Here is a 12392-nt window from a genome sequence, read left to right as displayed (position 1 = left end):
AAAGAGGAATGTCAGATAAAATCAAATTGTGGAAAATCCAGGGTGGAGTGTAACAGTATAATGAAAATGATAGTTGCCACTCACCATATACCAGAGATGCCAAGTCGTAGAAAGGTACAACAAAAAGACTGTCAGAAAGTTAGCTGTCGCCCAACAAGGCTTTTGTCAAAAGTAAGCATGCGGGCGCACACACACACACACACACACACACACACACACACACACACACACACACAACTCTCCAACACATGACCAGTCTCTGGCAGCTGGAGCTAGATGAAATGATAAGTGGGTATTGTCTTTATACCACAACTGTGTTGAAAAGTACAAGTAATAAATAACAATAATTCAACCTAATGTATGTAACAGCTGACCATAACCATGTAACCAGTTAGCTGTTATAAGACAAAATACTAACTGAAATTCGTTATCTTACGAAATGTAACTAAAATTCATTGTCCTATATTCTGAAAAGGCAAACCATAGAATCTACATCACTCAGATAGTGAAATGTAGAAAAAAAACTAACAAAATCAACACTTCTTCCCTCTTGGTCCATAATACATTATGTTTAAGAAGCAACTGCACTTGTTACAGGTTTTGAGAGAAGCAAAAGAGAGAGCTGAAATGGAAGATAAATTAAATGAAGATAAAGAAGTCTTGAGGAAAGCACATTTCGAAACACTGTTTGATGATTTTCAAGGTATGTTGTATTTTCTCAGTGTACACTTTGCTACTTTTTTATCAGATCAAAAATATAAAAATATAAAAACAGTAAAAATATCACTTAAAAATAGACAAGGTTGAAAGAGTCAAAAACGCTTGTTTTTTATGGGACTTGGCATTAATACTCCATAGCCATGGAGTGAGGATATACATGGTGGTGTATTTTGATACATTAAAAACTTTTGTAGACATTGTCTCTGCTCCATAACACACCCAGCAAGGTGACAACCCTGTTTAATGCAATGGTCTTGCATTTTAGAGGAACTGGGTTCAAATCCCATCTGACCATTCAGAAGTTTATCTAAATTCTTTACTGCCGATGCTAGGATGATTACTTCAAAAAATGACATGACATGGCTGACTTGTCATATCCAAGCCTGTGCCCAATCTCCATTGACCTTACCATCAACAGAACGTTAAACCCTAATCTTGTTGTGACCATAAAACAAAGGTATTATACTGTTCTCTGTTTATTCCTAAATACAGAAACTGAAATCAGTTACATCCCAATTCAATGTGTTTTTAAGAAAAGACTGCCTGTTACTTTACCATGATTAGTTACATTCTGAGGGATGGTTCAAAAATTAATTTAAGAAATTGTGACACTTTCCAGATTTTGCATAACAGTTGCAAAAGTATTACTCGTCATCTTGTTGTCGTTTTCAGTCAGAAGACAGGTTTGATGCAGCTCTCCGTGCTAATCTACCATGTGCAAGCCTCTTTATATCCAAATAACTACTGTAACCTACATCCTTCTGGACCTGCAATATTTACCCCCACTCCCCTTTAATACTTAATTGACAATTCCTCGATGATACCTAAGAATGTGTCGTATCATAGAATCCCTTCCTTTAGTCAAGTTGTGCCACATATTTCTTTTCTCCACAGTTCAGTTCAGTGCCTACTCATTAGTTAAATGCTTTCCTTGCTGTAGCAAGTCTGCGTTTTACATCATCTCTGTTTCAACCTGCCCAAGTATCAGAAATTGTTTACTACTCACAGTGTCTCAATTTCAAATCTAATCCCTGCAGCATCACCTAATTTAATTCAACTTTATTTGATTACCCTTACTTACTTTTATTGATGCTCATCCTAGAACCTCTCTTCAAGGCACTATACATTCATTTCAACTGCTCTTACAACTTCTTTGCTTTCTCTGACAGAATTGTAATTCTTTTTATTTTTTATTTTGTTTGTAACCATGAAGTCAGATACCAGTGTTGATAGATGTATCTTCAGAAATGCTGTAGTAGTTCTTTAATAATGATACAGTGTTTTTAAAAAGAGCTTTCACACAATATTTCACACCCATAAGGTTGAACTTCCAAAAATGCTGACAAATATTTATTTCCTTCTGACCAAGAAACCAAATACTAATTTTTGTAGGTCTAGCTTCATAATTGCTGTGATAGCGTCATTTTTCAAAAAAACCCTTCATCTCGTGTTTCATCCTCTTAGGTTTGGAATTTCAAACAATCCCTTCATAAATAATGCCTACAGTATAACGTCCACACCTTCTCCAAATTTCAAGTTTTTAACCTTAGGGGCTGGGCAATGATGAGTCAGTCAGTCAGGACATTGCCTTTAATACAGTGTATAAAAATCTGAACCATTCCAGTGTCTCCAGGTCTCTTCCATACATACAACCTCCTTATGTGATTCTTAAACAAAGTGTTAGCAATGCAGAATTGTGCCAGGTGGGTCCTTCTTTCATTCCCTTCTATTAGTCCATATTCTCCTACTATTTTTCCTTATTTTCTTGTACCTACTATCAAATTCCATTCTCCCATCATACTCAAAATTTTCATCTCCCTTAACAATGTAAATTACTTCATTTACACTATCTAATCAAAAGCATCTGGGTACCTATTACTGGACTTGAATACGGGTAGTCCACCCTTCATCTTTATGAAGGCTTGAACACTGCTGGGGACATTTTCAGTGGGGTATCTGAATGTATGTGGCGGAATGGCAGCCCATTCTTCCTTAAGAACCAAAATCAGAGAATGTAGCAATGGTGTGCGCTCGGTTCTGGAGCAAAGTTTACGCACTATCTCATCCCAAAAGTGTTTCGTTGGGTTCAAGTTGGGACTCAACAGGTCGGTCCATTTCAAGTGTTATTGCCCATGAATGATTGCCTCACAGGTGCTGCTTTGATACAAACAATTATCAGTCCGAACTGTTCCTCTATTGTATGCAGTACACAATGCTGTAAAATGTGACCATATTGTAGTTAGTGTTTGGTTAAGCACAATAAGGTGTCCACATAGTAAGCATTAAAAAACCCATGTCGCAATGTCGTAATGCAACTTCCTCCTTCTTCAATGTTGGAAATACACATGAGAATAGGTAACTTTCTCCAGGCATTCACCAAAACCATTCCATCAGATTTCCATAGGGTATAATGTGATTCAACACTCCAAATCACTTGTTTCCAGTCACTAGCTGTCCAGTGGTGTTAATCTTTACACCACTGCTTATGTAGACTACTGCTAGCTCACTACTGCTTAGTCATGAAAGTAGTGGAGGCGAGTCTGAAGGACCTTTCAAAAAATTGTGTCCAGCATGTTTTGGCAAACACATGGTTCAAGAACCATAAGAGGAGGCTCTACACTTGGAAATCACCAGGGGATAAATACAGAAACCAAATCGATTTTATACTGGTAGAAGAAAGATACAGGAATCAAGAAGGTGCACACATTATCAGGTGCAGATATTAATAGTGACCACAACTTACTTATGGCAGAAATAGAAATAAGAATGAAAAAACTGAAAAAGGCGACCATGGTGAAAAAGTGGGATTTAGAGAAGATAAGGTCCAACAAAGAACAAATTACAGAAATGCTGTCTCGGGAGTTTCTAAACACATTAAGAGACAAAGAACCACCTGATAATGCCAACGAGTACTGGAATATGCTGAAAGAAGGAATCATTAAAGCAGGACAGCAAAATATAGCATATGTAAAAGGGAAAAGGTAAAAAAAAAAAAACCATGGGTCACACAAGAAATGATTTCCAAGATGGAGGAGAGAAGAAAATTGAAAAACAAGATCACTGAAGATGCAAGAAAGATATACAGAAGGTTAAATAACGAACTGTGAAGAGAAACAGAGCAGGCTAGGAAAAAATGGCTAAAAGAGGAATGTGATGAAATTGAAGAACTGGACAGGAAGGGAAGATACGACTTACTATACAACAGAGTAAAGACTATGACATGGGAACAAAGCAGAGCAGGAAGTGCTACTATGGAAATTTTGAGTAAAGACGAAGAGGTAGTGTACAAAGATCGTGACGATGTCCTCCAGAGATGGGAAGAATATATAAAAGAGCTATATGACACAAATAGCAAACCAGAAACTCTGGAACTTGAATCACCCAACAGTGTAAGTGATGAAGAGAAAGAACCGACCATCATAATGGAAGAAGTAAAGTCTGCCATTGCTGCAATGAAAAATGGCAAAGCATTAGGTACAGATACAATACCGGGAGAAATACTAAAATGCTTGAACCACAATGGAATAAGAGAAATATTGAGGTTATGTAATAAAATATATGACAGTGGTGAATGGCCTGAGGACTTTTTGACAACAGTAATGATTCCATTACCGAAAAAACAAGGAACCAAGAAATGCAGCGAGCACAGGACAATCAGCCTCATTTCACATGCAGCCAAAGTGATGTTAAGAATAATTAATAAAAGACTTGAAAAAGTAATAGAGGAGAATCTCGGCGAGGAGCAGTTTGGCTTTAGACGGAATACGGGCACCAGAGATGCAATAGGGCTCCTACGAATCTTGGGAGAAAGGTTTATTGAAAAAGGAAGAGACCTATATATGTGCTTCATCGATTTAGAAAAGGCATTTGACAATGTGGTTTGGGACAAGCTGGCGACTATTATGAGGGAAAAGAGAGTGGACTGGAAAACCAGAAGACTTATAAACTCATTATACCTTAATCAAAAAGTTTCAGTTAAAGTGAGAGGAGAAAGTACAAACTGGATCAGACTAGGGAAAGGAGTAAGACAAGGATGCTGTTTATCACCTACTCTTTTCAACCTGTACTTGGAAAATATGATTGACCAATGCTCATTAGATGACAAAGGAGTAGAAATTGGAGGAAGAAGAGTAGGGTGTTTGAAATTTGCTGGTGACATGGTCCTTCTAGCCACAGGGGAAAAAGAATTACAGGATTTGGTGGACACCATTGCAACTAACAGTAAAAAATATGGAATGAAAATTAACACAAATAAAACAAAAGTATTGGCAATAGGAGGAAATAAGGAAATAAAAATTGTGCTGAATGGAGAAACACTAGAACAGGTGCAAAATTTTAAGTATCTTGGAAGCAGGATAGACACCGACTGGAAGTGCACCACAGAAATTAAAACAAGGATAGCAATGGCAAAAGAGGCATTTTATAAGAAAAGGAGGATCTTCTGCAGCGGTCTGGACAGAGAACTCAGAAAGAGACTCATAAAATGTCTTGTATGGAGTGTTCTTCTATATGGCGCTGAAACATGGACTATGAGGAAAAAAGACAGAGAAAGGCTGGAGGCTTTTGAGATCTGGACATGGCGGAAGATGGAAAGAATAAGTTGGATGGACAGAGTAAGAAATGAAGAGGTACTGAGAAGAGTGGGAGAGAAAAGATAGTTACTAGATGTAATAAAGAGAAGAAAAAGAAATTGGATTGGGCATATATTAAGAAAGAATGACGGACTGATGAAAACAGTTTTAGAAGGTTATGTAGAAGGGAAAAGGAAGCGAGGAAGGAAGAGATTCCAGATACTGGATGACATGATGGACGGTACAACATACAGCAGCCTTAAGAAGGAAGCAATGGATCGCAGAAAATGGAGAGGCAAAGGACCTACTAATATAGCAGATAACATGATGATGATGATGATGTTTTTGCAGACTGGCAGAAATGGTGGGACAAGTGCATCACATCCAGAGGAGACTATTTTGAGAACAACATTCCAGATTATAAATCTGAGTTGTATGTTGTCAAAAAAGAATATGACCATTCTTTATTGTACAACTCCTGTAAAGCATGAATAGCAAGAGTCCCAACATACTTCTCTGGGGCAAGCCAGAAGCACTTCACCTGCTGATGACACTCCTTTCTGCATCCTCCCTACCAAGAAACCCTCAAAGCAGTTACAAATTTTGTGTGGTACCCCATGTGACGGTACTTTCATCAGTAAGCTTAGGTATGATGCTGAGCCACTTGCATTTTAGAAATCGAGGAATGTTGCATCTATGTGATTATCTCAATCAGTGGCCTTCAGGCTGCCATTTGATAAAAGTGCAAGTTGGGTTTCACGTGACTATTGATTTCAACACATGGAGTAGTTTTGTGGATCACTTCTGTCATCTCTCGTGTAGACAGGCATAGCATTTGCTTTCTTCCAAACACCACGAATAGTTTTTTGTTGAGGTATGTTCAGCATTTTATGCTTAAAAGGGAGTTAACTCGGCTGCAAATTTGGTATTGAATCTGGTGGGGATTCCATTGGTTCCTGGAGCCTTGTTCAATTCTAACAATTTCATCTGTTTCTCAGTGTCAATGACACTAATACTTAAACTGCTGGTCAGTAAAACTGCAGCATGTGGAAGGCAGCAGGCAATAAACATCGAATTTGGATGAAGAATACTACGCACTCAAAGCAGGAGTAACACCATCTACATTATATACATATGGAAAGTTACGCAGTTTGTTTATTATTCAGAAATCACATTTGAATGTAGATTATTTGTGAGATGACTATGTTACACCTCGTGTAAGAAAGACAAACATCTACAGGGAAGTGTTGGAATCAGTCAACAAAAGAACATGTCCTATCAAAACTGCAGTTTGTGTTTCATTAATATTGCTCCTGTGCGGTTGGAATCTCAGCTCTGCCATGCAAACATGAAATTGCTAGGTTCGGGAAGGCCAAATTAATTGTCATGAAATTGGCTGCATGTGACTAGCAGTCAAGAAGTCGGACATATTGTTCGGTCAGCTGTGCAGCCACAGCACATACCTTAAGGAACAGACTTATTTAGAGAAAGTCAAGTATTCAGACAGAGAGAACAACGTCTGTCACCGAGGTGACAATTGTTGTGGCTGCCTTTGATGCAGAGCAGAGTGTTGTGTCGACTGTTGTGCACCCAATGACATGTCAGAACTATGTTGCTGCCAAAGATGGTAGCTCTGTGTATCAGATTTCACGCCCTGTATACCCTCAAATTACCTACAAATTTAATCTAGCATTGTTCCTACTGTAAGATATGTGCAAACTAGGTAAAATATCATTGTTTAACATCCTTCCTGCTGTTGCAATTTAATGACTGGTAGTGTATATCACTTATAATTGCAGTTGCATGAAAATTAAAGTGACAGTACTCCTGTACATCTTTTTGTGAAGAAATGTTTGGCAACAGAGTTCAGCATTTCTGCTTTTGCTTTGCTACCTTAAATTTTGGTTCCTGTGTCTTCCATGAGTGCACAGAGAATAACTTTGGCACCATTAACAGCCTTTACATACAAATAGAAATTCTCTGGGTTTGTTAGAGATTGAGTTAGCATTGTGTACATTAATGAAACTAAGATGTAAATGCACTGCATATAATAATGCCAAATAAATATTTGGCGTCTGTAGCAGGTGCCTCCAGTAGGCGCTGGGTTTTGACGCTGTACCTAATTTCTCATGATACTTGTTGATAATACACTCAGGTGCAGACTGAGCAATGCCACTCACTCAGCAATGAACAGTAGATATTTGGAGCAAACATTTGTGAATCTTAGTCAGAAAAGTATGCATTCTGTGGATAATAGCTGGTTCCAGGAAATGATTTTTCAGTAACCAATATCAAATGTCACATGGAAAATATTTCAAAATTAAATAAATTACCATTGGTTCGATTATCACTTGCTTGTAGACCCATGTGCACCTCCACAGTTTTGCAGGTGTCAGACTAAAAATGCAAAGGTCTTAAGGGTTTTCCCTTGTACTTAATATGATATGCACTTGTGTGTGTGTGTGTGTGTGTGTGTGTGTGTGTGTGTGTGTGTGTGTGTGAAAAAGAATCCAATTTAACTAGACCTTGTTAATTTCCTTGTAAGTGACCGTGTGAATCAATTTTTTGGTAAAAGAAAAACAGAGTTTGCCACCTGTAATTGGACCATTTCCAGTACTGTGGTATTCAAACCAAACTTCATGTTGAAGACAGCTTTACTGAAGCTAAATGTGTAGTGGAAGGACCACACTGTCCCATTGATGCCATATGTATTTGCTGTGATCTAACATTTCACTTACAAACAACAGAAAGTCCAATATGGATTGTTACTTTTGCTTACAAATGCACTTGAAATGAACTTGAAATGTAAATCAGTTAATGCCACTTATATGCCAACACAAATAATCACAAAATTCGTATCAAACTATGAAAAATCCAGGATGGAACATGACAGTATTATGAAAAGGATAGTTGCTACTCATCATATAGTGGAGATGCTGAGTCGCAGATAGGCACGACAAAAAGACTGTCCGAAAGTTAGCTTCCGGCCAACAAGGCCTTCATTGGAAATACACACACACACACACACACACACACACACACACACACACACACACACTTGCGCACATTCACACAAATGCAATTCACATACACATGACCACAGTCTCTCACTGCTGAGGCCAGACTGCAAACAGCAGTGCATGGTGGGAGAAGCAACCAGGTGGTGGAGGTAAGGAGGAGACTGTGGCAGGGAGGGAGAGGGACAGTGTGGTGGGAATGGAGGATGGTAAAATGCTACTTGTAGAAGCACACAAAGGGATAAGGTGGAGAGAGGATAGGGCAGCTAGGTACAGTCTGGAGAATAGATGGTGGGCGGACGGGAGGGGGGAGCAGAAAAGAAGAGAAGTAAAGAGGCTGTGAATGCCTTGGTGGAATAGAGGAATGTGTGGTGCTGGAATGGGAACAGGGAAGGAGCTAGATGGGTAAGGACAATGACTAATGAAGGTTGAGGCCAGGTGAGTTACAGGAGCGCAGGATATATTGTTGGGAAAGTTCCCGCATGCAGAAATCCGAAAAGCTGGTTTCGGTTGGAAGGATCCAGATGTCATAGGCTGTGAAGCAGTCATTGAAATGAAGAACATCTTATTGGCTGGCATGCTCAGCAAGGGGGTGGGCCAGTTGTTTCTTTATCACAGTTTGTCGGTGCCCATTCATGCAGACAGACAGCTTGTTGGTTGCTATGCTCATGTAGTATGCTGCACACTGGTTGCAGCTAAGCTCGTAGATCACAACCACTGTGCTGCATTCCTGTGGGCCTGGCAACGAACATGCTATATGCTGGCCAGTACTTACCTCCAAGAGGCAAATTCCAGTACCACTGCCAGTAGACACATTTAAATGTAGATAAAGCTGTTAGTTCCTTCTACAAGGGGGAAATAGGAATATGTATAGGATGGAAGAGCAGGCCACACAGACCCTAGGTGCTAAGTGGGGAAGGACCCACCTGTTCTTCTAAAAGCTAGAAAGCTACTTTTAAACATGTCTATCAGTAGTGCTGTGATTTCATTTGCTGGAGGTAAATATTGGCCTGCTATTGAATCTGTTCATAACTGTACTATTTTATTTACTTTAAACTATGAAGACTTTGTGTTGTTTGCTTCTAGGTCTTGTGCACTTGGAAGCTCTTGAAATGCTGTCTAAGCAGTGTGAGCTCAAAGTGGAAGCCATTCTGCAGTCTCTAACTGGTCAAGTTGCAGTTGAACTGCAAGACAAGATGACTGCATTAAAAGAATTATGTGAAATTCCTGATGATGATGCAGATGAGACAGAAGACCAAAGCACAAGTGATGAGTGGCTAAAAAGTCTTGCTGAATCCTCCCATGATCTTGGAGTGAATGTACCTGTTGATAAAATTGCAAATGTAAGCTTCTGTTTAATGTTCTGTTATGTCACAGAAACTTAGTAGTTTAGTAAGTGTCTAGAATGCTACCTGTTTTCTTGTGCATATATGTAGTATTTGATTTTTAGCCAGAACCTGATGTCTCATGTTGACTTTCATTTATAGTAATTGATTAACTGGAAAATCTCGTACAGAAATGTGAAAAATGCACAGAGAGACAGATTAGCTGGCTAGTACTAACCTTACAAGGGAATTGTCCATTCCAACATGTTGAAACCCACCCTGAAATTTTTTATGCTGGAGGAATTCAACAAAAGAAATCCACTGTCGAAATTTTAGATGCTGAGAAGCACTGCAAGTATTTTTTAAAAATTGTTGGAATTAGTCATTTTTATCATATAAAGAACCATGTGTGACAACGGTTTGTACAGCCACTCCTGCCTAGCACATGATTGGTCTTGACAGTAGAGTGTAGAGCTGCATAGCGCATATATCAGGAGTGACTCGGCAAGTTTGAAGTACCTAAATGATGCAAAAAATGTCACATACTATTAAGGTTTTGAATTCGAGGTAGTTTGTATCAACAACTAAACTGTTGCATAGGTAATTCTTACAAAGATGACTAGCAGAGGAAAATAAATCAATGTGGTGTTTGAAGTTACATTGCAGATGACTTCCATCAATCGTGACTTTAATTTATCGAAATGAAATATTTTTTCCACATACATCATTTTATAACAGTCCTATAGCATAGCTCTTATGATAATTTTTGAATAACATATATTTTAGTATCAATGAGTTCCTTGTTTATTGCCTACAATCTTTACAGTAAAGTAAACTGTCATTTGAATGATGAAGCCGGCCTAGTGGCCATGCGGTTCTAGGCGCTACAGTCTGGAGCCGAGCGACCACTACAGTTGCAGGTTCAAATCCTGCCTTGGGCATGGATGTGTGTGCTGTCCTTAGGTTAGTTAGGTTTAATTAGTTCTAAGTTCTTGGCGACTGATGACCTCAGAAGTTAAGTCGCATAGTGCTCAGAGCCATTTGAACCATTTGAATGATGCAAACAAATATTTTCCCCTACATCAGGCATACCTGGGAAAAGAAAAATTAATGCTTTCAGGCACTTCATAGTAATTACTTGTTTTATTTGTACAGAATTGTAGTGGAGGAGGAAGTGCTCCTGGTCATTGGCCTGCTTATTGTGCTGCATATGGCATATACTGAAAACAATTTGTAAAACATGCTGATGATACAAACTGATAATGCACAAATGACTGTGATTGAAGAATACTGTTCTGCTGATACACCTCAAAAAATGACATGGTGCTGTCAGAAATTATATTGTCCAACTATTTCCTTAAAAATATTTTTCCCAGTCAAACAAAAGTCTTTATCAATACTAACATGGTTGTTCTGGATGGAATCTTGAATTGTATCAACAGTCTTTTTGTCATTCTCCTGAAAGGCAGAGATATCATTATGTGTAGGCCAAGAATCCAACAAAAACAATGAATTAATTTCTGCAACTAGCTAGAAATCATGTTGAATGAAATGTTAAAAATTATTCTTTACCATTTTTCTAGATTTTGATATGTCATTTATAAGATTTTTTGGACTAAACAGCTCTATTTCTACCAAATGATTCAGAAAGACTGAACAGATTTCAGTTGTTTATTACAGATAAACTACAAAAGATAGAAACACATTGTGTATGTCACTGCATAGAGGAAGTTTCAGAGTTTTGACTCGGCTGCACTGTGGTTTGTTTGTAGCAGCGTGGTGACTACACCACAAGAGAATTTGTGTGAAATCAATTCATTGCTCAAGTGCAACATGCATTCCTCACACCTTGCAATTTCTTTTTCTTTTCTGTTGGGGTGCATAAAAGACAGTCTTTGTCCCACATATGGCAGCTGCTCTTCAGGAGCTGAGAATTCGAATTGTTGAAGCTGTTAATTCAGTAAACAGGGACTTGTTGATTCGTGTGTGGAATGAAACGGACTACCTTTTTGATGTTTTTCGAGCAACCCATTGTGCTCATGTTGATTGTATGGTGTAGTGTCTGTGCGTACATAAAACTTGAAGTCCTCCTCTGTCCTGTGTTGTGCAGTGTTTTTCTATCTTTCATGATTTGTGTATAATAAACAACTGAAATCTGTTCTTTCTTTTTGAATCACTGTATTTTTGGTCCTAATATGCCTTAAGCTCCCTGAAGACAGAGAGAAAGGTGCAGAAAGAGTAATCCACTTGTATCTATCACTGGCATTGTTGTATATGAATGTGCCATAGCATTAATCGACTGCACAACAAACTCTGTCTTTCTTCACCCCGAAATGACACAGTGCGGTTTCGTGGCAATTCTTTCACAAAACCTGACTAAACAGCATTAGATACAGCAGATATCGTAACAACAAGGTTCATCTCCATGTCAGCTAAAAATTAATGGCATCTGTTCTACACATTTGCTTGGAGTAACCTTTGTTGTTTTGTAACATCCTGCACTGTATGATTTCCTGAATCTACTCGAGCAGGTCAAAGAAAACTTGAAATCAGCAGTGTTCATCACAACTGCATTTCAGAGGGCCTAGTCTTATATATCTCCATTGGTAACGGTGCGCTGCCTCTCACAAGCAGCTCTACATAGTTCACACCTACAGAAGACTCCTTTAAAGAGCTGTTGTTCATGTTATTTATTTAAGTTTAGGGATTTATGTTGGTTATTAGTGGGGGCTAATTGGACTTTGTGGCTATCCTGTACA

At 38.5% G+C, this 12392-nt stretch overlaps 1 protein-coding gene across 1 annotated transcript in view; it reads left to right on the top strand.

Moving 5' to 3' along the window:
- Positions 1–12392, top strand: part of LOC126198964 (protein FAM114A2) — an 82795-nt gene that overhangs the window by 38752 nt on the left and 31651 nt on the right. Inside the window, exons 5-6 of the mRNA XM_049935615.1 lie at positions 598–703; positions 9395–9651. Coding sequence (XP_049791572.1) covers positions 598–703; positions 9395–9651 — 363 coding nt within the window. The remainder of the gene's footprint in view (positions 1–597; positions 704–9394; positions 9652–12392) is intronic.

The sequence above is a fragment of the Schistocerca nitens genome, chromosome 8, assembly GCF_023898315.1.
Source record: "Schistocerca nitens isolate TAMUIC-IGC-003100 chromosome 8, iqSchNite1.1, whole genome shotgun sequence".
Classification (NCBI taxonomy): Eukaryota; Metazoa; Arthropoda; class Insecta; order Orthoptera; family Acrididae; genus Schistocerca; species Schistocerca nitens.
The sequence above is the reverse complement of the archived record's forward strand: the minus strand, read 5'-3'. Positions and strand labels throughout refer to the sequence as shown.